The sequence below is a fragment of the Lagopus leucura genome, unplaced genomic scaffold (genome assembly GCF_019238085.1).
Source record: "Lagopus leucura isolate 7727_CA_CO unplaced genomic scaffold, USGS_WTPT01 259-7_obj-0_obj, whole genome shotgun sequence".
NCBI lineage: Eukaryota > Metazoa > Chordata > Aves > Galliformes > Phasianidae > Lagopus > Lagopus leucura.
Genome location: NW_024963536.1, coordinates 61,181 through 85,873, shown reverse-complemented (window position 1 = coordinate 85,873; position 24,693 = coordinate 61,181). Strand labels below are relative to the sequence as shown.

Below are 24,693 nucleotides of genomic sequence, written 5' to 3'. Positions count from 1 at the left end.
TTGCTTTCCTCTTGCAAAGCCTCCCTGCAGCTTTCGGGAGCAGCGAAAGCCCGAAGTGTGCGGTAGTGCGGGGCTGCAGCCCTTTCCTTCGTTGAGGAAAGGAAGCTCCACAAAGTGCCCCCATCAGAGCCGGGATCGCCCCATGCTGCCCCAAGACCTTGGTGAGAGGCTGCAGTCTGAGTTCTGCTGGGACCCCTCAGCCCGGATTCCTCTGCGTGCTGATAACTCGAGGGTTTGGTTATTTTGAATTAGGCGCAGTTTTCTATTGGAAAGCATCCGTGTCCTTTGGGCTCTGAAACGCGATTTTGCGTTTATCTCGCACACAATCTGACTTAGCTGGGACTGCCTGAGGGGCTGCCACCGTATCTCAGCAGCAGTTCTGCTCTCCGTGGCTTCGTTTCCTCCCTCTGGTAGCTGCAGTTGCTGAAGAAGTCGCTTCGCCTTCCTGTTTTGGGGCGTTCAGGAGTTAACGTGGAAACGGCGCTTCGGGTCTGGGGCTGTAGGTGGGGTGGAGGATCAGCCCGGCTGAGGTCGCATTCAGGGATGGAATCGGTGTAGAAGGCAGCGTTAAACGGCTTCACCTCCGGGTGCGAGAAGTGCCGCACTGCTCTGTTTCCATGGGTTCCGAGCGCTGCTGAGGTCAGTGGGAAATCGGCGAGGAGCACGAGGGGCTGCGCTGCTTCGCTCTGCCGTGGCTGTGGGAGCCTTCCTGCGGGCAGGGGCCGGGCCGGGCTGCTTTCTCTTGGAGCGTTGGGCCTTTTGGGAGAGGCCGAGAGGAGGAAGGGGGCTGTTGTGCTCCGCGCTGCGCTCAGAGGGCCGGCGGCAAAAGGGATGTAAAAGGACGTCGGCTCTGCAGCGCTGTCGGGTCGAGAAGTGAGAAGGCAATGGTGTGGCTCGGGAAGCACAGAGGTAAGGCCATAGCAGCTCCAGCCCTACCCAATCCCGTGGCCCAAAGTGCTTTTTTCAGCTACAATCCAGGCAGACCCTTCCGTTGCTTCTACGGACGGGCCGGGCTGCAGGACGGCGCACTGACGTGGCTGCGCACCGCGGTGCCTCGCCGCTCCTCTCACGACCCATTTGAATATTCGTGCTCGTTTCGCCTCCTGGCGCGGCACACGGGAGGACCGAGGAGGGCTGTCGGGGGCACAGCATCGTTACTTCTGCTTCGTAACAGAGCTCCGTGCTCGGCTGCAGCCACGGCACCCGGTGTCCTCCCTGTGCCCGCTGCCCAGCCGGTGGCTCTCGGACCCCTCTCTGCCAGGACAGAAGCGCTCTGTGAGTTCCCACCTCGTGTTTTTGGAATGCTGGGGAGTTTGTGTGCGGGGCTGGGGGTTGGGGTGCGCGCGTTCAGCGCCGTGAAGGGTTGGGGTTGAAGTATCTGAGTTGGGGAAGAGATCTGAGATGGAACGTTGACAACTGGGGGTTTCACACGGGGATGCTGCTAAGCCTACAGGGAGCTTCTTCAGGTGAATGCGCGGCGGGGGAGGAGGGGTGGATGGACGCTGAGCCTTGAAGCGATGCAAGGACCGGGCTGCTTCTGCACAGAGAGGAGATGCTGAGGGCCGTGCTGCCCGGCAGTTGCCCGCGGGCTGGGATCTGTGATGGTTTCACGTCAACCGGTGCACAGAGAAAGTCTCCGTGCTGCTGAGGTGCAGCCGCTGCCGTAGGGCTGGCTGTGCCCTGCTGGTCGTTAAGGCAGAGCCGTCCAGACAAAGCAGCACGGAATAGCGGCGATTTGAGCCTCTTGCCGAAGCACTGGTTGTTTTCAGAGCTGTGAGGATTCGTTTAATGGAGTGTCCACGTTATTTGGGTGTAAGGTCAGAACGCACAGCAGGGAGAGCTGACGTTTCCGTGTCGCTGCTCTGGGCCGTCGGGCCCATTTGCCTCTCTGCACTTCGCACTTCCTGCTACGGTAAAATGAAACAAAGGCAAATTAGCAGCTTTAAATATGAGGTAATTGGGTATTTCTGATGCAGATGGAGTGGATATTTGAACTTCTTGTTATCCAGTCCTGTGAATTCTCTCACGACAGAAGTTAAGGCAGAATTTATGTCTCTAGGAAGAGAGGCTCCATGAGAAGCTTGTCCTCGTGCAAGGACAGGAGGTCTGATTTAATTACAGGGGATGTTTCATAGCTGGCAATGCTTCACAACTTGTCCACAGCCCCAGGAGCGCAGGCTGCTGATGGTTTGGGTGACTGCAACGCCCGCCCTCACCGCCTCTCCTTTTCTTCCTGCTCTTTGCTGAGAGCTCATTAAGGGCGATGGGAACGGTGTGCAGCACAGAATCATAGACCAGAACCACTCAGAACCACCACGATCACCAAATCCAACCCAACCCCTCACCCACACCACATCCCCCAGCACGGCTCTGAGACCCACTGCTGAGAAATGGGTGCAGAGTGCCCATTTTAGGGCTGCAACGGAGCCAAATGTTGAAGAGCTGTGCTGGGTGCATCTCCTTTGGCTTTCCTTGTTGGTGCATCTCCTCTTGCTTTCCTTGCTGGGCTCATCCAGCCGTGCAGCTCTGGGCAGCCCTGTCTGAATACTCCATTTCCCTACACAGAGTGAACAGAGCTTTATGCATCGACGTGGTGGAGACCACAGAAATGTTCCATGTGTGCCGGTGGCACAGATAGATAACAGTGGGCTGCAGTTGACACCTCCTGGCTGAGCTGTTACCTGACCACCAGGAAAGGGCTTTGTCCCTCCTGGTGCTGCTCCTGGGTTATGTGCAAAGCGGAGAAAAGACGTTCAGATCTGTAGAAAAAAAAAGAGGAAAAAGAGGGAGGAAAGAAAGGAGGAAGGAAGCAGATGGCTGTGACACCGTGAGGAGGGTGAAGCCTGGGAGCCAGCCTGCAGCTGCAGGGCTCTGCGGGTTCCAGCATCCCATGGGATCCCCATCACAGCTCCCAGAGGGGAACTGGGCTCGTGTCGGTGCCAACAGCTCTCACAAGGGCTGCAGGTCTGTCCTCGGCTGCGGAAGAGGGGCTGTGGCACTTCCTGCTGCTTTCTGCTCCATCCGTGTCAGCGCTCGCGGGGCGCAGAGGGGAGAGCAGTGGAGGGGGCGAGTCGGTTCTGAGCTGCAGGTTGCACTGAGAGCGAGAAATGCAGAACCTCTCGTTTGGGGCATATGTAAAAGCCTGTATGCTGAGACGTGATGATCATTAGGTAATTATTTGAGTTTGGCTTTTTCAGTTTGGCTTCCAGCGAAGAAGACGGAGCTCTCAGATTAACAGCCGCACTGTGAGCAGCTCTGCAAGCCTGCAGCAGCTCAGAGCTGTTTTCTGTGTCTTTTGCAGATTCACAGAGCAGCATGGATCTCAGCAATCCCCAGGAGCAGCCCAAGGCCGCAGGTACAGCCCCAGCAACCTCCCTTTTGTAGGGACGGGGTTGTGAGGACGAGGGCATCACTGTTCTTGCTGTCTGACTGTTAACCTTCACAGCATGTTGGGATGATTTGATTTATTAAAGATTTGGTGCCCGCTTGTGTCTGGGAATCTGTGTGCAACTTTTGGGTGACAGATTGGCTCCATGGAATTGCAGTGGGTGCAGCAATAAGGGAGCAGTGCTGGGGGTTGGGGCTCGGAAGCAATGTGGCAGAAATAGTCATTTCTTTTCCCAATTTGCTTTGCTTTTTCCAGAGGGACAGGAGGTTCTGGAGGAGTGCGACCTGAGCAAAGGGCAGGAGGTGGAGGGCACGGATAATGCAGAGGAGCTGAAGGAGCACAGTCAGTCCAATGGAGAAGCAGGAGGTACAGTGGGGGTGGCACACAGTGGGGGGTGTCCCTTGGCTTTCTGTGCGTCGTGGGAGCGGTGAGGAAGGATGTGTTGGGTGTCATGGAAAACAAACAGCTCCTGCTGGCTCCTGGATGGAGAAATTGTTGTGCCTTCGTCCTGCATGCATGCAGGGTGAGGAACCTCGAGTTTCTCCCTTGAACCAGAAGCTCATGGCCTGAACCTGCAGCACTGCCAACATTCCTGCCTGGAATGGATGCTCTGTGCTGCTGGGGGCAGCCCTGAGGGGCAGCAGGGGCTGGGGGTGCAGGCAGCACAGCAGTGCTGTGGCTGTGGCTGGTAGTTCTGACACAGAGTGTTTGCGTCACGTGAATCAGTGATTGCTGCAGGGCTCCTGGTTTGGGATGTTCAATGGGAGCCCCATCCCTGGAGGTGTTCCAGGCTCTGTTAGTTCCTTGTCTGTCTGATCGAGAGGTTGGCAGCCCTTCCCATGGCAGGGGATGGAAGCAGGTGGTCTCGAGGTCCCTTCTGACCCAAACCATTTTATGGTTCTGTGATTCAATGACTTTGTGTTGGGCCGCAACAAAATGTTTGGGTTTCCAACTTCTCTGTTATTGAAGCTGTGTGTACTGCAGTGTCTGGGCCGGTGGGTTCTGCTCCACTGACCCTAAAAGGGGACATTTCATGTTTTTAACTATTGAACGTGGAAAGCTTGGGCCTTTCCTACACCCAGAGCCATCTGATGTTGCCTTCGGATCCCACAGCTCACGAAGCACTGCCAACCATTTGTGCACCCCACCACTGTTTCATAGAAACACAGAATCTTAGCATCACTGAGGCTGGAAAAGTCCTCCATCATCATCCAACTGCCCACCTCCCACCAGAACCTCCCCACTACGCCGTGTCCCATAGCACAGCATCTCCAGGTTGTGAGGTGTGTGAACACCTCCAGCTGCCGTGACTCCCTGGGCACCCATTGCAGCATCTGACCGCTCTATCGGAGAAGTTTTCTCCTCATATCCAACCGCAGCTCTGTTTTCCCCTCCTCCACGCTCACCCCGAGCAGAGGCAGGGTTGCTTCAAACCCTTCTGGTGCCGCTGAGCACGCGGGCTGTGTTTGTTCTGCACCGCAGCTGCTGGAGGTGGGATGCCGTGCAGCCGACGCAGCGCAGCCCAGCCCTGCGGAAAGGCTCCGGCAGCTGCAGGCAGGAGGTTGCAGTGATGGGGCAACTCGCAGCGCGATGGAAAACGTGCACGTAAAAATTCAAAAAAGAAAGAAAAAAAACCCAACAACAACAACAACAACAACAAAAACCAATTAAAAAAAGCCCTTCTTTTGCCTCCAGGGGATGGAAGCTGCGCTGCGGTGCACACGTGTGCGCCTGCTGCAGCCCCACGAGCAGCGCTCGCTTCCTGTGTCTGCTCAGAGGGTGCTGGGGAGAAGTGGGGGAGTGCTCCGTGTCCCTCATTCCTCCGTGCAGCCCGGAGCTGAAGAGCCCTGCAGTTTAAAAATCAGGTGGAAAGAAAAGGCGTCGCTTCTTAGGGGACCAAACCCAAGGGTCCCCCAGGGACCCAAACCCAAGGATTCGGTTGCTTTGTGCCTCAATTCCCCTCATCCTGAGAGGCTGAAACTTTTGGGGCGCACGGACGTCAGCTCCCTTCCGTGCTTCCAAAACCAAACCTGGTGGTGGCTGCGGGGCTGATGAGGGACGCGGGGGAACTGCACCGAGCTCCCACCGAGCCCTGAGCGCACGCACTTATCAGCCCGGGGAGGAAGCGCCGCGTTTTATCAGCGCGTTCCATCTCCGAGCGCTGCGCCCGGGGTTTATCTCGCGGCATCAGCGCTGCTGTGCAGCCCTGCGGGGCTCTGCGCGGGGGCACGGAGCGGGGAGGCACCGCTGTCAGCCCTGCGCCGGGTGGGAATGCTGCGGGGAGCAGAAGGCATCGGCTGCCCGTGGGACTGGGGCGGGTGCGGGGCAGAGCGGCGCCGTTCGCTCCTCCTGCCGTGTTCCCCCCTCGATGGCGGTGGTGTGCGGTGGGTTGGTGAGATGCTTTCGGTGCTGGGATGGGCTGTGCGCCCTTTTCCCCGTCTCCTTGAAGAGAATTTCTCTTCGGTGTGTGTTTCAGATCCGTCCCCTGCTGTTCATAGAGATCCAGCACGGTCTGAGGAGCCATGGGGCCGCCCGGCTCACTCCCTGCACTGGGCAGGGACACCCACCGCTCTGTCAGAGCGCCCCTTCATTTTGGGCTTCTCGAAATTAAAGGGGGGAGAAATGTTTGCTGTTGGCATTGAGGTGAAATCTGCTCTGGGGTGGATGAGCTGCAGTTCCATCCACCGCCCTGTGCAGGGCAGAGGGACCCAGGAACTGGAATTGTTTGCGGGGAGACAACGCACTGGAGGGGCTGTGGGGGCTCTGTGGGGTCGGAGCACGGCGTGCTCCCACTGAGGGGGAACACTTCTCCTTTATCAGCAGTTCCATCCGTCTCATGTCAGCGTGTCTCAGGAGGAAAGTCCTGTGGAAATGCTGTTATGGGTTGGCAGAAAGTTGGTGTTAGATGGGAAATATCGGTTAGGAAATTGGAAACATAGGTTGGAACGCAGACTCCTCGTTAAACCCCCCCTCTGTGTCTGAACAAAGGCTGCGATTGAGTTCGGGTTCAACCCAGATCACCTCTGAGATAACAGGCATTGTTCTGCTTCTAAAATATGTGTTATTCTTGTAATAATCACACAACAACAAGATATTGCGCTTTGGCAACAAAAGGACGCGGCTGTTAATGAAATTGCTCCTCCAAACGCTCGGAAAGCGACCAGCAGCGTCCCTCCCCCCCCTTCATTTTGCAGCCCCCCTCCTCGCATCCCTCTACAAGCAGTGGGACACGGTGTGACTCTGGGGACTCCAAAAGGTCCAGGAAGGGACCCCCTGCACGGCCACGTATCTGTGCAGCTGTTTTGGGGATGAGCCGTAGGTTAATTAATGCCTGGTAGAACCGCGTCCCCTTGATACGCACAGCGGCAGCGTCCTGCGCCCCGCGCCCTGCTCCGAATGCCATCCGCAGCTGTCAGCACCCAGCAAACTATTTATCTGCTTCCACGATTCGTTTAATTGGATACTTAGGAAGCGGCAGCCGAGAAGCGCTTTTCCCTTTTTCCTCTTTTATTTCTTTTCCCTATAATCTGAGGGAACATCTGCACCGCGAGGCGCTCATTATCTCCCGATCGGCGCAGCAAATCAGCGGCACCGTTAAAGTGCCACATCGCCGTGATTGAGTTCCTTTGTTCCCCCGTGGACTTTTTGCACGTGTGGAGGTGTCACAGCGGAGGTGTCACAGCGGTGGTGTCACAGCAGAGGTGTCACCCCCAGTGCTGCTCCTTTGGTGGCTCCTGGTGCTCCGCCTCGTGCTTCTTGCTGTGCCGAGGCCAAACTTTGCTCCACAGACCCCTCACGTCTTTTTTTTTCTCTATCTGATGCTGCGTTAAGTCTGATGACGGCCGGGTGTGTGTGCATGGGGGGGTTGTTCCGAGCCTTCCCTTCTGGTGCTGCCCTGCTTTGTCCTTGTCCCCGCCGCTGGTGCTGCTGGCTGCTGGATGGGACGCACACGGCGCTGCTCACAGTGACTCACTCTGCAGCCGCCACCGCTGCTTCGCGTTGGATTTTTTCCAGCACCCATTGTTTTTACAGCGTTTCAGGTGAAACAAAAATATTACTCTGGAGCCCGTCTTTCATCTCACAGCCACCTCCCCAGGAAGCGAAACCCCACGCTCAGCCCTCCTGCTTTTGCTCTGCTGCGTGCCGCTGCTCTCTGCCCCGCGCTGCCCTGAGCTGAGCGTCGTTCTGGCTGCAGCTCTCCTGCGATAACAACCCAGCTCTGTTATTGCTGGGGGCAGCTGTTGTTTTCCCTCGGTTCCTTGCCCCTTTCTGCTTGCTGTTGCCTTCCTCTTGCTTAAGAGGGACCAGCCTAGAAACTCCTGATCCCATCGCGATGGGGTGTGGGTGGGATGTCGCACCCTTCTCCCGATCTCGCAGCATTTGCTGTGCCTCTGGTGGTGCATGGAGACAACGTTGAGGCTGGGGAAGGGCTGAGGCTCTGTCAGACTCCCCCCCGGCCCTGTGGTTCGGTCTGGGCTGACCGCACTGCTCCTCATCTTGCGTTGGAGCTTTCCTCTTTATCTCTGCCCTCTCCCAGGTCGGGGTCTGTCTGACTGCAGATGAGGGTGGAAAAATTCCATTGCTTGTAATGTTTCTGATTTTGATCAAAGCCTCTTCCTCAGTGCTGCTGCTCTGTGCTCTCAGCCACAGGAGGGGGACAGTTTCAACTGAGGTTCTTCAGGCACCCACATGGGACGGAAGTGTGATGTTGGGGTAGCCCTGCAGATGGTCTGAGCCGTGCTCCATAAGGCAGTAAAGCGTGGCTCAAATGCATCCATGTGCTCCATAAAGGAGTAATGCATGGATTGGGTGCAACTCTCTGCTCCACATGGCAGTAATGCATGGCAAGCAGTCGGTGTGCAATGTGGGAAATGCAGAGGTGGAAGCGTGGGATGCTCCTTTGGGCACCCAGCAGTGCTCAGCCCTTGTGCTGCGCTTCAAGGATGCTGCCATGGCTCTGGGAGGGTGAGAAGCTGTGAGCTGCTGTGAGAAACGGTAGCAAACGGCAGTGAGCTCCTCTCACGTGAAGCTTGCAGCTCGTCCCCCCCCCCCTGGAAGCCATTGCTTTCAGTGCAGGCGGAAGGTGAGACGTTGAGTAGAAAGTGGGAATTGAAATTGTGTCAGAAAGTGGCACCGAGGTGCAGCTGCTGTGCCTCCCTGCTGCAGCTCTGATGGCTTTGGAACCGCCGCCTTCGAGGGGGAAATGCAGCTTTTTGGTTTTGGGAAGGAGGTTCTGTGGAGGGGTTCTGATGATGGCTGTTGCTGCTCAGTGGATGGAGATGCGTGCAGGAACTGACTGCCAAAGTCCTGAGAGCAGAACCATCCCCTCAGGGCAGAGACGGTTTGGGGAGCAGGGCTGGTCCTGAAGGAGGGGTGATGAGAAGGGATGTGGGTGGACCTGCGTGGAACCTTCCAGCAAACCCCTGTGAGCTGTGTGGGCCGTTGGGAGCGAAGCAGCCCCAGGGCTGGGCTTCCCTGTGATGGAGAAGGGCAGTGGATGCCATCATCCTGGGGAACTCCAAGGGATCTCCCTGAATTCTCCTCTCTGCTCGAATTCCTGCACGGGGTAACACAGCTCTCAGCCCATCTGTTCCCTCCACCTTTGTCCCAATCGCCTGAGCACGGCACCAACACCAAGGCTGGAGGAGCGGCTGTCCCCAAAATACAGCTGAAGACACTGATTTCATGGAAGCATTCGTTGCCAGGTTTTTATGTCTTTTATGTCACCGCCTCATTTTCGCTGCCGCTGCTGTTTGTTCTCAGCATTTGATGTGGTTTATTACTCAGAACCGGAGCTAATGCACTCGGCAGCCCAAGTTCTGCACTTGGAGAAGGGATCAGTGATTCAGCCCCACGCTGACTGCCCAGCCCTGCGCTCAGCAGAGCAGCAGGCAGCCACGAGAGCGATGCTTTCCAACAGGGCTCAATAGGTTTCATCTGCTGATGCTTCCCTTCACCCAACTTGAGGCAGAACTCGAGGCTCAGCCGCAACCCGGACAGAACAGTGGGTGTTCAGCAGGACAAAAGCTGCCCCATCAGTTGGGAAGGATTGTAGTGCGAGCTGTGATGCTGCGGTGGGGAGGGAGAGGAAATTTGGGCATCAGCAGCAGTTTGTATTGTGAGACCCATCGCTCACCCCTGGAGCTCTGCTAGCAAACTCAGCTGTGTGTTCTGCATGGAGCTTGTCAGAGCCTTCTCAAAACCTTGGAGGTGTTTGGATTAACACTGCAGTGGCAACTGAAGATTAGAATGAATTGCCTAGGATTAATTGCTTAGAATTAACTGCTTAGAATCAATTGATTAGAATTAATTGGTCAGAGTGTTTACCCTGAGATCACTGGAGGTCTCAGCAGAGCAGATGCAGTTTTTGGCCATGCTGGAAGCGCCGCAGGACATTTCCAACGCCGTTCTCTGTTCCCAGCTCACAGAAACGCCCCGTGGCGTCGATTTCTGTGGGTCATTCTGGGCTGTGGGTCATCCTGCAGAGCAGCACCTGCGAGTGCACGCGTGGGGTTTGTGCTGCGTGATTCTTTTATCGTCTGCAGAAGGAAATAATCCACCGAAGGTAACAGCAGGGCTTATCTCACTGGGGGCACACGGGGGTTTGTCTGACTGCGTTTCTTTATCTTGGTGAGGTTAAGCAAAACTCTTGGGGAGATGACTGATACAAGTTTATGTAATTTTTGGTGAGTATTTTATCTCAGATGATCGTTTTCCCCCCCCACTTTTGCGCTCTGTTTCGCCTGCAGATGATGTTAAAGTGAAAAGCGAATACGGTGACAGAGAGGAGAGTGCTTTAAATGCTGAGCGCATGGAAAACCCGGAAGAATCCGAAATACCTTACAGCTACCCCAGAGAATACAATGAATATGAAGGCATTAAGCTGGAAAGGCACCTGGGCTCCTATGACAACGCCAGGCCAGCGAGTGGCAAGATGACCTGCGATATCTGTGGCTTAGCCTGCATCAGCCTCAATGTCTTGATGGTTCATAAACGTAGCCACACCGGTAAATATCCCACCTTCTTCTTCAGTACTGAAAGGATAACAGTCTGGGATGAGAGAGGATGCCGAGGTTGGGCTTTCCTGGTTCCATCCCACAGGGGTCTCTGGCAAATCGCTGACGTTTCTGTGCCTCACTTTACCCACTCTGCCCTATTGGGACCCCATGTCACAGCAGCGCACTGGTGAGGCGTGTTAAGGATTTTGGATGAAAGGCACTGTGTCATTTCAGTATTTCAGCCCCAACACACGGGTCAGATGGTTTCTGTGCTGCCGTTTCCAGTCTGTGTGCTGTGTTTTTGTGCCGTCCTTGCGCAACAAACCAACGAGCACCTTTGGTTTTGAGCTGTGAGATAGGGCTTTTTTCTCTTACTAAAAGTTGCTAGCTTGTTGGAATCAGCCTCCTCCAGACCACTCCTTTCCATGGAAAACCTGTGCAGTGGTTTCCATATGTGTGTTATGAGAAGCTCTGACACCAGAGCTGCACCCAACTCCCACTGAAGCCAACGGAAGGGCTGTGTGTTTCTGTATACAGAAATTGATCTCATTCTTTCCCCTTCCAAAAAGGAAAGGGTGTGAGGATGGCGTGATACCCACATAACCATTAAATGTCCTTTTTTGTATGTCATTTTAAGGTGAGCGGCCATTCCAGTGTAATCAGTGCGGAGCTTCCTTTACTCAGAAGGGTAACCTCCTCCGCCACATTAAGCTACATACAGGGGAAAAACCTTTTAAATGTCATCTTTGCAGTTATGCCTGCCAGAGGAGGGATGCGCTAACGGGTCACTTAAGGACACATTCTGGTAAGTGACTTCAAAGGCACTCGGTGTGTTTCAGATGTGTGTCACCGGGACACGACGTGCAGAAAACAGTCAGCAAAGCCTGCGCAACTGAATGGGTTCTGAGGAGCTGGCAGAGAGCAGCGAGGGCTCTGTGCCGTGTCAGTGGGACCCAATGGGACCCAGTGGAACTGTGTGGGACCCAACGGGTCTCAACGGGACCCAACAGAATGCAGTGAGACTCAGTGGGGCTTGGAGAGACCCAACGGAACCCAACGAAACATGGTGGGACTTGATGGAACCCAATGAGATCCAATGGGACCCAGTAAGACCCAAGGGGGCTTTGTGGGACCCATGAGACCCCAGGGAGCTTGGTGGGGCCCAATGGAACCCAATGAGACCCCCGGAGGACTTGGTAGGTCTTGGTGGAACCCAATGAGACTCAGTGGGACCCAATGGAACCCAATGAGACCCCGGAGGACTTGGTAGGTCTTGGTGGAACCCAATGAGACTCAGTGGGACCCAATGGAACCCGGTGGGGCCATCCTGGGATTTGACTGTGCCCTGGATTTGCTCAGACACCTGTAGGAGCAGAACCAAAGGCAGCGTTGGTGCTGGCAGCACCTCGCTGTAGTAGTGCCTTTCATCTGAACTTCTTAACCTGCTCCACAAATGCGGTGCGATCCCTCGAGTTTGGTGTAGGGCGCTGTGTCCATTGCACAGGTGGGAGAAACGGAGGCACAGAGCTGAGGTGATGTGAGTAACAAGCCGGGTAGAAATGGATGAATTCCTCCAATTCTTTAAGAGCCAGACCGTGCTGCTCTTTGATTTCCTGTCTTATAAGGGGGCCCAGAAAGAAAGCAGATGTTCTAAATGATAGATATTATCTCTGCACAGTGCTGCATAGAAAAAAAAAAAGACAAACCTCACAAAGAACCCAAGCTAAAATTGAGATTTACCTGATGTGAGTGAATGAGATGGGTCTGGCCAAGGGCCAGAGCAGTTGTTGTGATCGAAGCCCCACAGCACATCGTGCTCCCAACACAACTGGTGCTTACCGAGGCCAGAGTTTGAGGGCTGGCTAATTAAACAGCATAAAGAAAGCGACCTAGGAACACAATGTGCTTCCTGATAAGGTTGTTTGGAGATGAACTGAACCCACAGGTGGTTTTGTTTTGGTCTCGTTTTCATCACTTTCATGAAATCCTTTAAGTACCCAGTGCTGCAATGCCGGGCAGGTGGGACATGGCATCATGGGGAGGTGATGCTGAGGGGAGCCACCAGCTCAGGTCAGCCTTTAGGGAGCTTAGGGATGAGGAAGGCTTTGCAGGAGCCCTAATATGACCCCAGTAACCCCAATTTTAAGGCAGTTTCCATGCTCGTAATCCCAACAGACATGTAAAGCGTTTCTCCATGTGCCGAACATTAGGCTGCCAGCAGTACGCCTGAGTGCCAGGGCTGGTGGGTGATCCTGCAGCTGTTTAACTCTCCCCTCCATTTTGCAGTGGAGAAGCCCTACAAGTGTGAGTTCTGTGGCCGGAGCTACAAGCAGAGGAGCTCTCTGGAGGAGCACAAGGAGCGGTGCCGCACGTACCTGCAGGGCAGCGGCGGCTGTGAGCCGGGTGAGTGCCCCACATGGCAGGGCTCATTTCTCTCTTTGTGCACATCATTCTGGTGTTTAGAAACAGGGCTTCTGGTGAGCTGTTAGCTCACGGCTTTGCTCCAATGGCTTTCAGTGACTCAGGGGCTGCAGTGTCTCACAGAGGGTCTGGTTCAATGCACTCCTGGGCAGCCAGCAGCAGAACGCTTTCCTTGGCATCACTTTTTTTATCTCACAGTGGCTCTGAATACAACTAAAGCACCTTCCAGGCAGCACCTCTGTAGGTGACACATTTAGAGAGACAGCCGTGTTAACGAATTGTCTCACAATAACCCAAAAGCTGTGCCCAGCGATGCTGCTGTGCAGCAGAGCTCACGGAACCCAAAGAACCCTCAGTGGTAACTGCATGCAATGAGGATCCTCACCCTGTGCAGGGGGGGTCTGTGTGTCTGCACTGAGACACCACCCTGAAGAAGCAGTGGTTGAAGGGTGCTCGTGGAGCTCCTTCTCTCCAGCAAGCAGTCGTTGCTTTACAGCAGCAGTAAAAGGCGCTGGCTGTGTGAGCGTCAGCAAGTTTTGGTTTTCATGAGAACTTGTGCACGTTGTGACTGTGGTTTTGTGTTACAGTACACACTGTCACGATGGCAATCGCCCCGAGGTGTCCACCGCGGGAAAATGGAAAACATGATACCACCCTCCATCTCTGCTTTTACACCATTCTCGTGGCTCACATTCATTTCAGAATAGCGACACGTCACGTATCCACAGCCTGCAGCGCAGCGACCTCAAAGGGGTCGCAGAGGAAACGTGAGTTTCCAGCGCACGGCGTGGCTGTGCTCTCAGCCCTCCTGAAAACACATGGCAGTGTTTCTCGTGGAGCAGCGAGTGATGAAAAACAGGAACTCCTGTCTTGCTGAGGTGTTTTCTTTGCGCTCAGTTTTCTGCTGTCGGCGTCGCGGAGCAGAGGGGGACCCCGGCGGGTTGGTTGATGCTCCTGGTTGATTTTTTCCCTCCCAGAGAGGAGCACTTTGTGCTCATTTTTAGCATCGCTTTCAGGCTTCTGACCCTTTTCCCATTACTCCCTTTGCTTTGAGTTTCAATCCCTTTTCCTGCAGTCCCTTCCACGCGGAGCCAGCTCTGTGTGCCTCTGCCCGCTTATCCAAAGCACCACAAGGCTCCAGCAGTGCCGTTCCCATCCTGCTTGCTTTTTAACACGAGGTTTGCACGTTCCTGGCCCAGCAGCAGCATGGAAACATCTCTGAAGAGCAGCATCATGCAGCAGCGTTGCTCGGGCCCTGATAACGATCTCTGGTCGCGTTGTTCTCATTGCACAATAACCCGCCTCGGCTCCACTCTCCATTATTTAGTGACCACACTGAGAAGTGGCAGGAAGCAATGCCTCTAATTCGAGCTCGTCTTTGTGCTTGAGGGTTTTGAATACAATGCCCACACGTTCTAAAAATGACACTCTCATTTATGGGGCGAGAGAAACCACGCTATGGAAACAGCGAGGTATGGGAGAGGTGCTGCTGTCCGTGCTCTGCACAGCGACCAGAGCTGGTGGGGAGATGTGTTTGCAGAGGGTTCTTGCAGCATCTGTAGAGATACTTCAGTTTTCTGGCTGCTGTTGGACTTGTTGGCTTGTAGGGCGTCCCTATTCCATGTGCTGAAACAGGCTGAGTGCTGGCTTTGGGGCTTCAGGGGCTTTGGGGTTTCCTTATGAGTGTTCAGCTCTCAGTGTAACTGTGAGCAAAGCACTCGGTCCTTTCTGCCAGTCAAACCTGAAGTTTATGTTTAAGATACATGTTATAATTAGGTAATGAGTTCTTTAAACTGGGGTCGGGGTGCAGAGTGGGGTCTCCTGGTGGGTGTGGGCACGAGATGGGGAGGGTCATGGCAGGAGGAGATGGATGAGATGGATCTGGTGACTTCTCCCCTCCTTTGAGAAGTCTTTAGAGAATGCTGAGAGGGAGCGCTTCCTAAATACCAGGCTTTGCTCCTGGAGTGCTCGGGGGGTGGCACAGAGCTGGGTGAAACCATTGGGTTGGGTTTGGGGAAGGGAGTGCAGTGCTTGGGAGAAGCGATGCACCGTGGGAGCAGATCCTGTTTCCCTACAGCTCAGCTGTGAAGGTGCTGATGAGAGCTTTTATGCCCCATAAACAGAGGTCATTTATTTCTTTAGGAGGAAATGCCCACTGGCAAAGGTCTCTGTTGCCTTTGCAGGGAGCTGCTCGCTGCCCTGACTCACTGAATGGGGTTCCCCCAGTGGCACATAACTGAGGGGACAGGTGGGCACTGATGCTCTGCTGTGTGTCAGGGCAGGTGGGAGAGATGGCAGGAACTGCTCCGAGCTCACCAGGAGGAACAGAGAGATTCTGGGGATGGGAAATCCAGGCTTTAGCAGTGCAATAGATGGTAAAGACAGGGGTTGAGAAAAGGGGGAACTAGAAAGGAAAAAACTACTCAAGAAAAGCAAATGGAGAGACAGCAGGTGTTGGGGTGGCTTTGTTCATGGCAGTTGTGGATTTTCTTTAAAAAAGCAATGGTTACAAAAGACTCGTCATCACGACTGAATCGCTGCAGAAGCTGACTGGGCTGGGGAAGCTCGGAGCGTGAATGTGAGCTGAGCTGCTGTTATCTGAAGGTAACACGAAGCGCTCAGAAGGGATCAGACAGTTTGTGGAGCACAAGTTCCAGAACTAAAAACCCCACGAGGTGCTGCTGCCCCGGCTGCCCTGACTCATCGCAGGAGCTGGCAGCAGCCGGGAGCTGCACAAACATCACCGACCCGTTCTGGCTGAGGTTTGGTGAGTCATGCTTCGTGCCGCCCGAAACCCATCTGATACCGACTGCAGTCACAATAAACACGTGAGGAGGGGCTGGGAGGTCTGGAGGGAAGTGCTGCATGCAGAGCTATGGAAGGGTGATGGTGCTCCTTCGTGCCTCGAGCTGAGCAAACTGTAATTTAAGCCTGGCGCTGAACAGAACTGCACTTAGCAGGACTGAGATGATGGCAGTGTTTGTATCACAGCTCCCTGGTGCTGCTGCTCTCTCATGCAGACGATGCTCCATGTATTTCAGGTATCTCTGTGCTCCACTAGGAGCCAGCATTCCTACTTTGGCATTGCCTTGGGAAAGCAAATTGCCCTTCCCCACCCTCCTCAGGCAGCAAACGCAAAGAGGAAGGCACAAGCTCCGAAAAGCTGTCACTGCTGTGGTCCCTAACGCTGCAGCCCTCCGTGCTCCTTTAACAGCAAAGCAGCACCACCGATACTCGCTGGTTTTTGGGGCGAAGCTGCAGCAGTTACACTTGTTATTAGTTGGGTAGTTGTGAGATGAGGTGGCAGCGTGGCTGACCCCGCTCTGCTGCTGTGCAGCTGTTTCCCTGAAGCAGTGGGCATTGCAGGAGAGCTCTGGGGAATAGGAGGATCCTCAGGACCTCCCACGGTCCAGGGATTGTGGTCCAGGGGCATCCCACGGTCCAGGGGCTCAAGGGAGGGATCCCAGGGCACGTGTGCACTTCCCTGACAAATCTGGGAGGTTTGAATTGGCTTTCGAACACCGAATGCTTTCAAGCGTGCCAAAGGAGGGAGCATTCTCAATGGGTTGATGGAAAGAAGAGCTGGAGCGGTGAGGGTGCTTGGAAAGATGGGCTGTGAGGAATGGCGGGGGGTTGCGTGAGCTCAGCGCCACGCTGCAGAGCTTTGCATCTTTTGGCCCTTCGTGAGAAGGCGCGCGGTGAGCGAGCTGTGAGTGATCTCTGGAGCAGCGCAGTGGGGCTGAGCGCTGGCTGGGAGCCTCGGCTGGGACTGCAGGTGTCTGCAGCTCTTACTCAAAGCAAAAAGGCCAACCGAGCTCCGACTCCAGCACCACGATGCTCTGCAGCCGCCCGTCCGGCCCGCCGGGCTCCCGCTTCCCTTTGCATCGGTTTCGCACGGCTCTGTGCTCAGTGCTGCTCCCGCTGACCGCAGCGCTGCCCACCGCACAGAGAGCAGCAGCGACTGAGAAAGCAGCGACCCACCTTAACGACAGACCTCCAATTCCTCCTAACGAGTGGGGCAAGCTCTGGACATTCAACCATTCACATCTTCCTTTTTTTTTTTCTTTTCCCCTTTTTCACCCATTTTTGTTTTGTCTTTTTTTTTCTTCTTTACGCCTTTTCCAACCCAGCCAACGTGGAGGCAAGGCACATCAAGGCCGAGATGGGGAGCGAGAGAGCCCTGGTGCTGGACAGGCTGGCGAGCAACGTGGCGAAGCGAAAAAGCTCCATGCCCCAGAAATTCGTTGGTAAGAACAAAAACCTTCTTGTGTGAACTGCAGAGGTGGGCAGCAGCCCGTAGGGAGGCCCTCTGTGCTCTGCCAGGGTCCTCTCCAAGCCCACAGCCCAACAGAAGGGGGTAGGCATAAAGCAGCAGCCGTTTTCTCGCGTGGTTTGAGCAGTTTGCTGTAGGTTTAAAAGGATCTGTTCTATAGAACTGCTGCTGCTGTGCTTTGCACCTCCGTGTGCAGCAGTTTCTATCTCACAGGCTCCATGCTGTGCTCTGCGTCAGTGCATCTGAAATGTTCTCTGCTGGGTTCTTTCCAGCAGGAGAGCAGCGAAGGTTGGTGCTGTTGGAAGCACTCCTTCTGGGCAATGGGATTCTTGCTGCATGCACAAGCAGGATGAGGGCAGGAGGTGGAAAGGCGTTAGGTCCTTGTTAGGCCTTTGTTAGTCATCTGCTGAACTAAAACACGATTAAAAAAATATCGAGCCCTTTCTTGTGGTCACTTCAGCTGCAGGATGTTTCCATAGCATTCTCTTTGCATTTAATTCCATATGATCAGGCTTGCATCCTGGGATCCTGGATGCAGGTCTGGCAGGTTGTGTCAGTGATCTCCTTGGCTGTCTCATGTTGTTAATTTCATTTAACTTTGGGAAAGGAAGATGTAATTCTCATGTCCTAAACAGAGAGCTGACTTAGGAGCTCTATGGCTATGGATGGGTAGGGTTAGGGTTAGGGTCAGGGTTAGGGTTAGGGTTAGGGTCAGGGTTAAGGCCAGGGTTAGCACTGGGCTTTCAGCATCCATGGAGACTGCTCATGTAAATTCAGACATCTCAATATGTGTTTCACATGTCGCCTTTTAGCACAGAGGTGAAGCAGCTCCAGCTCACGTTGTCTGAGCTCCTCTGGGGACTCAGTGCTGAGTCTGCTGGCTGGGAGTCGGACCTCAGATGTCACGCTGTGATTCAAAACATTAATGCAAATGTTTTTGAAAGCCTTCAGCTTCCTTTTTCTGATGCTGAGTTCAGCTCCAGTGTTTCACCATTGCCATCAGTTCGGTCTGCATGCACTGCATTGCACACGGCTGCTGCAGCCACTCGTGGAGCATCCCGAGCTGGGAGGGCTCCATAGGGATCACTGAGACCAATGGCTGCATGAAGCATGCTGCTGATTTCTTCTGCGAGCATCTTGGGTGGAATGGGCCCTTGTTTTGGTTTGGGCTGGCACCAAAGCATATTGGCCGGGAGGAAAAAACCCTTTCTTATGACTTGGGGTCTCTGCTGTGGTCCATACAAGCGTGAGGAATGTTTTCGCTTTCTCGTCTCCAGTGGCACAAATCGGAGCCTCAAATGAGGAGATGGGCAGCATAGGATATTCTCTGCCCTGTGCCCTCCTTCATCCAAAGGCTTTTGCAAAGACGTTGTCCTCAGCCTTTCCTTGAGCTGCAGAGGAAGGAGGGTTTGATGGCAGTTTTATCACTCTGTGTTTCACACTGTGCTGTAGATTTCCACTTTTCTTCAGCACGGAGCAGCACCTAAAGTTGACCCAAGTCAACACCAGCAGTGCAGCCGATGCGTTTCTTCCAGTTGCCGCCATCTGCTCACAAACCTCTGCTTCCTCCTTTGCAAAACCGGCCTTTCCCTCACACCACCGGCTCAGGCCTTTCTCATGGCGGTGGAGGTGCAGCGCTGCTCCGACGCTTCGCCACCCCCCGCCCTGTGCACAGGGCTGATGAGAAGCTGCCCTGTTAGGGGGCAGGAAGCCGCTGCCCTCCCTGCTCCCAGTGCCCACAGCTCATCGCATTGCAGGACCTGATGCGTGTTTGAGAGCAAGCCCAGCAGCACTGCAGACCCGTCATCCGCTACGGCTCAGCTGTGAATTCTGACGGGGATGCTCAGCTCCCCACTGGCTGCTGTGTGAACCAGCAGAGTCCCATGCATTCAGTATTTAATTTGGCCATTTGCAACGACTCCGCGATGCTTCCTGTGGCAGCTTTGCTCAGAATAATCCTCTCAGTTTTCCTCCTGCAAAGACAAAACGTCCCGGCCTTGGGCGCAGCACGTCCCGTCCCATCGCCACGCACTCCCTTCCCTGCTGCTGCATCTTTGCCCTCAGTTTTCTCTCCAAATCTGTAGGGATTTCGATGTATTTTTGCTTTTGCTACACGTGTTGTTTTTTTTTTTCTTTCGCTTTTTTTCACATCTCACTCGCCCAGAGCTGCTCTATGAGTCACACAAATGTGCTATATCACTTTGTTGCCTTCTGTGTGAAGATGGATCACAAGTTGGGTGAGGGCTGGAAGCAGTTACCCTTGTGGTTCTGTAACCTTTCTGAGTGTTTTATAAGAGAAACGTGAGCTCCTGGCTTTCTGCAGCGAAACCTGAAGAGTTTCATATACATTGAGTCACGGTGTTGACAGGTGACTGATAAACATCTCTGCACTTCTCCAGTTACCGTAACTAAGAGATTTAGTGGATCTGATGCTTGAAAGCCAGTTGCACATGAAGCACTTGGTCCTTTTTATTTCTTTGTTGCTGTTGAGTGAATGATTCTGTTTCACGTAACCGCAGAATTCGGTTAGTTATTTCTAGATACTCATCAAAAAGTGACTCGAGCTCCTCTGGGTGCAGTTTTCTCCCCTCCTTGCACCTGGTGCAGAGGCTCTGGTGAGCTGCCCACGCGGCCCATGGCCCCTCCTGGAGCCACACTCGAATCCCCTCCATCTGCCAACCCAAGAGCTCCCAAAGCTCCATCACACCCAGGCAGGGACACACCGTGCTCCTCTTTGTTGGGCTCTACAGACCTGTGCTGTGTACACATAGGCAGATAACTGCTGGATGCCTGGAAACCTCTGCTGAGGTCAAAGGCAGCGGGGCAGGCGGTGATTGTCAGGAGGGTTTAATTGTCTTAACAGCACGTCGATGCCTAACGGCGCGTAAGGAATGACTGTCGGGTGAGTGTGGGGCTGCACTCAACCTCTGCTGGTGTTGGTATGAGAAAGGAGACAGGGCCAGAATGGAGGGTTGAGGTCTTGGTACAAAACGTGGAGTGTTTGGGTTCTTTATTGGTTGGCTCTTCTACGACAATTTTTATCAATGATGTTGACTTCTTCTAGGAAAAAAAATGATGGGAATTAATGCATGGAAGATTTTCTTGGGGATATTCTCTCCCTTAGATCCCAGAACAGCCTGACAGCAATGGTGCCCATCTGCCCCATATCTCCACCACCTCCCCTGGTAGAGTTTTGTTCCCAAGCCCGCTCTTCAAAAGGCCAGCAGGAACCCGTGCTCGATGTTCCCCATTTCTGCAGCAGATTTGTCCTTCCCCTTTGCTTCCCAGAGCCTGCAGCTCTCTGGAGCAGCATCACAGATCTTCCATACCGCTTCCACCCCCCGCTAATGTGACACCTCCTCTCCCGCAGGTGAGAAGCGGCACAGCTTTGACGTCAATTACAACTCATCCTTCGCCTACGAGAAGGAAGGCGACATCGTGCAGGGCCGCATGATGGACCAGGCCATCAACAACGCCATCTCCTTCCTGGGGGCCGAAGCCCTGCGCCCTTTGGTGCAGACCCCCCCGGCTCCCACCCCCGAGATGGTCCCGGTCATCAGCACGCTGTACCCCATCGCTCTGCCCCGTGCCGACGTCCCCAATGGCAGCGACGACAAGAGCCACGTCCCGCTGCGGGAGCGCGCCTTGTCCCCCAACAACAGCGGCCACGACTCCACGGACACGGACAGCAACCACGAGGAGCGGCCCAACCCCCCCTTCCCGCAGGGTCCGGTGCTCCCCGTGCCCCGCAACGGCCTGCCGGCCCTGAAGGATTTCCCCCGGCCCTACGACATCATCAAACCGCCGGCCGTGTGCCCGCGCGACGCCTTCAAGGTCATCAACAAGGACGGGGAGGCCATCGGCGCCTACCGCTGCGACCACTGCCGGGTGCTGTTCTTGGATTACGTGATGTTCACCATCCACATGGGCTGCCACGGCTTCCGCGACCCCTTCGAGTGCAACGTCTGCGGGTACCGCAGCCACGACCGCTACGAGTTCTCCTCGCACATCGCGCGCGGGGAGCATCGCGTGCTGCTCAAATAAACGGCATCGGCACGAGGGAACCCGCCTGGCTTCACAGAGCTCAAACCAACACCACCTCCTGCGTTTTCCTACGCCGGTTTTGAGTGCCAGAAGGCGACGACGCCTTTTATGTTTTCTATTATTTTTTTAACAAGATTATTCAGTGTTTTGTAGCATCCGTGCCCAGCTGCTGTGCCGATGCGGTGCGATGCGTACCACAGGCACAGGCTGGCTTTTGTATGAACCTGATGGAAATTAAGAGCCTTTTAAGGCGTTTTTTATTTTTCTAACGTGCATTTGTTTTCATGGTGTATGCTTTAACGGCGTGAAAGGCTTTCGTTCCCCACTGCCAGCTGCTCTGCTTGGTCAGATGTATAGGAAGAACTCGTTCTCATCACCAAAACACAGAAAACTTCGCCTGGGAGGGATTATTCATTCATTTTTAGAGGTTTTCCCCAAGTCTGATGCACACATGGTCCCATCCCATCCCCCTCATTTCTCACCACTCTGCCTCTTTGAAGCCTCTCCCCACGTGCACCTCGCCCGGAGCAAAAGGAGCAGCAAAACCCAATTGTGGGGCTGGGGTTTGTCAGCGATGCATGTACTCCGGATACCCGCTTGGCTCTCAACGTGCCAGCTGGGGGAAATCCCCATTTCCGTGGATGGGAAACCCTGATGCACACCATGAAGGAGGACAAAGCTGCGCTGGAGCTCATGGCCACACCGTGCCCTCTGTTTCCCCGTGGCCACCAAACACAGAGCCACCCATCCCACAGCGGTACTGGCAGATCTCAGCACACGTGTGTGGGGCGTGCAGCTCCGTCCGCTCGGACGTGGGGATCTCCCTGGGGCTGAAAGGCGCCGCTTTGCAACGCGGGCATCGGTGATGACTTTGAAGCCGGTTTGTAAGATGATTCTTTTCATCTGATCGCTGCTCTGCAGCTGTCTATTAGTCATGGTGCGGGAGATTGGTGTGATAACGGTTCTGCTGAGTGCGGTTATTCCTGGCAAAGTGTTTCTGTAGGAGCAGGATGTGTTCCCGTGGACTTTTCACGTCCCCTACGCTGCTCCATGCCAACACCGCTCTGGTCTTTGGCAGTGTGATAGCTGTGATGGCCCCTCTGCAAAGGGGGGGGGTCGGGGTGCAGAGCTCCAGATGGAGTGTGAAGGGTCAGAAATGCCCAATTTCATTCTGCCTTTGGCCTTGCTCTGTTCCCTTGGGTGCCGCCTCCCTGAAGCTCAAGGTGCAAAGTGGAAATTATTCATTTTTTCCCCACTAATCACGGAATCGTTACGGCTGGAAAAGACCTCGAAGATCATTAAGTCCAACCAAGGCCACGTCCCAGGAAGGACGGATCGATCAGCTGCTGTGCAGAGCGCTGCAGGAGTGCGAGGTCCTGCTTATCCACAGGGGTGAGGAAGGAGAACTGGTTTTGAAGCCTTGTGCTTGGGAAGGCTCAGAGCAGTCCCCGTTTTGGCCAGTTCTCTGCTCAGCACCCGTTCCTTCATGCTGCTCCATGGGGACACAGCGGTTCCATGCACACCAGTCAGCAAAAAGCATCTCTCCACTTTTCACGGGGAGCAGCATGGATTGCGGAGCGTGTATCACACTGCTTTCCTTCTCACATCACCACTGAATCCAGGAAAACACCTCAGTTGCCCTTCATTCCCCCCCAGGCAGGACCAGAAGCAGCCCACGGCCTCAGGAGCTCAGCAGGAGCAGCGCTGTGGGTTCTGTGGGGCTCAGGAGGAGCCCAAAGGCGCCGTTTCCCGCTGTGGCACCGTCGTGTTTTCGTGCTCTCGGCACAAGGCGCTCGTTTCGGTTCAGCCCGCGCTGTCTGGCGTTAATGAGTGGTTGCTCGTTGCTGTTGAACAATGACATAATTGTGGAACTTCGACCCAGTCATCTATTAAAAATAATGTGTATTTCCACGTGTGCCATTTCTCTGCCGTGTCCGGGAAAACTGCAGAAAGCGTGGCACTGACCCAGGCTGAGCAGAGTGTGGGCAGCTGGGGTCGCTTCGCCTTGCTTGATGTCCCACAGCCCTGGGGGTGTCTCTACCTCGGCTCCTCCCTACAGAAGTGCTGCTTTGATGCATCAAAGCCCCCCTGCCCACACCCAAAGGCCCTTAGAAGCCCCAGATTCAGTTGGTGTTATGACAGAGAGATCCCTATCGCCCGCTGTGCTGTAGTGGTGATAGAGCACAGGGGAACTCGTTTCCCCCGTTGTGTTGAAACTCACTCTGTGGTGCATGAAACGTCCCCTCCGGCTGTGGGGCTGCGTCCAGGAGGTGAGTGGGGCCGCAGCACCTCATCCTGTGGGTCTCAGCTCTCCAGTGTCTCCCCGGCACCTGCTGTGACCTGCTCCCCAAAGCCATGGGGAAATGGGGTTTGAGCCCAGCTCTGTGTTGTCTCTGGGGCGAAGCCATGTGCGCAGTGCCATGGTGGGGGCAGTGGGTACACGTCCTGCCCCGTGCCCCCATTGCTGCCAGCAGGGTTATATCTGGCCCCACATTTGCATTGCGGCGAGCCGACGCACCTGGGCCACCAGTGCAGCCCTCGGGGGAGTGAGGGCACCGGGGGATGGAGGGGCTGGCAATTGTCACACGTGGGGACAGGAAAGTCCCGGCAGGCGCTTGTTTATAGCAGAGCTCTTCCCCCTGGGGCACAGCCTGCACCCGGGGAGCTCAGGCAGGATGAGGAAGATGCTCCTTAGCTGTGACTTTGTCTCCCCAGTGGTGCACCCTACGGCATCTCCCCATCTCCCCTTCCTGCTGCTTGGTTCCCCCTTCCTACAGCAGCTGGAGGAGAAGCCAACAGACCTCCCCAGCTCCACAGCATCGGGGCTGATCCACCCCCCCCCCCCTGCCCTGAGGAGCAGGCTGGGGGCATCGTGGGGGTCCTGCCCTCCCCCTGCCCCGTTCCTCACGGTTACGGCTCTGTGCTGGGGGCCCCCCCTTGCTGCTCCCTGGGGCTGGGTGCAGCCCCCCCCCCCGTCTCTGCCCCCTGGAGTGGAGAAAGTTAGTCAAATCTTCAGAAACCGCAGTGGGGGAGGGGGGGCTGTGTCTGCATCGCAGGCTTTGATGTCACCCCTGCACGTCGCACAGGTGCTGCTCAGTTGCCATAGCCACGGGGGGGGGGGGGGGGGGGTTTTCCCCCCGGCCCCTTTTTCAGTAAACCCCCCCCCCCCCCCGGGGCCCCCCCCCCCCCCCCCCCCGGGGGGGGGGGGGGGGGCTGTTGTCCCCACGGCCGCTTTGTCATTAACTTGTGCAAGACGGGAGGGGAATCGTGCAAAAATATTTCCTTCTCCATCCTGTCCACAAAGCACCCAGAGCCAATGGGGGTGGGGAGGTGATGTGTGTGGCACCAGCAAGGGCAAGGTGCTGGGGCATGGAGCACAGTGTTGGTGCATGGATGCAGTGTTGGGAGCGTGGGGCGCGCTGTTGGGGCACGGTGTCGGTGCTGCAGCTGCCACCAGCTTCTCGTGCATGGGGTGAGGGTCCTGGAGCCAGGCTGGAGGGCTTCACTGTGGGCCCTGCAGCGGTGCCAGCTGTGCATCCCTGCAGCAGGAAATGCAGTGGGAGCCAGGA

General features: G+C 55.2%; 1 protein-coding gene across 3 annotated transcripts; it reads left to right on the top strand.

Moving 5' to 3' along the window:
* The first annotated feature begins 120 nt into the window (after positions 1-120).
* IKZF3 (IKAROS family zinc finger 3) lies at positions 121-23,035 on the top strand. Of its 3 annotated transcripts, none has more exons than XM_042891425.1 (8): positions 121-639; positions 3,302-3,355; positions 3,644-3,754; positions 10,138-10,395; positions 11,024-11,191; positions 12,673-12,789; positions 16,938-17,054; positions 20,451-23,035. In XM_042891425.1, the coding sequence occupies exons 2-8, from the start codon at positions 3,316-3,318 to the stop codon at positions 21,122-21,124; spliced, it is 1,485 nt and encodes a 494-aa protein (XP_042747359.1). In that variant the 5' UTR covers positions 121-639; positions 3,302-3,315; the 3' UTR covers positions 21,125-23,035. The 3 variants fall into 3 exon arrangements, with proteins under 3 accessions (XP_042747359.1, XP_042747361.1, XP_042747360.1); XM_042891426.1 differs by lacking the exon at positions 121-639 and adding an exon at positions 1,207-1,275; XM_042891427.1 differs by lacking the exon at positions 11,024-11,191.
* The last annotated feature ends 1,658 nt before the right edge of the window (positions 23,036-24,693 follow it).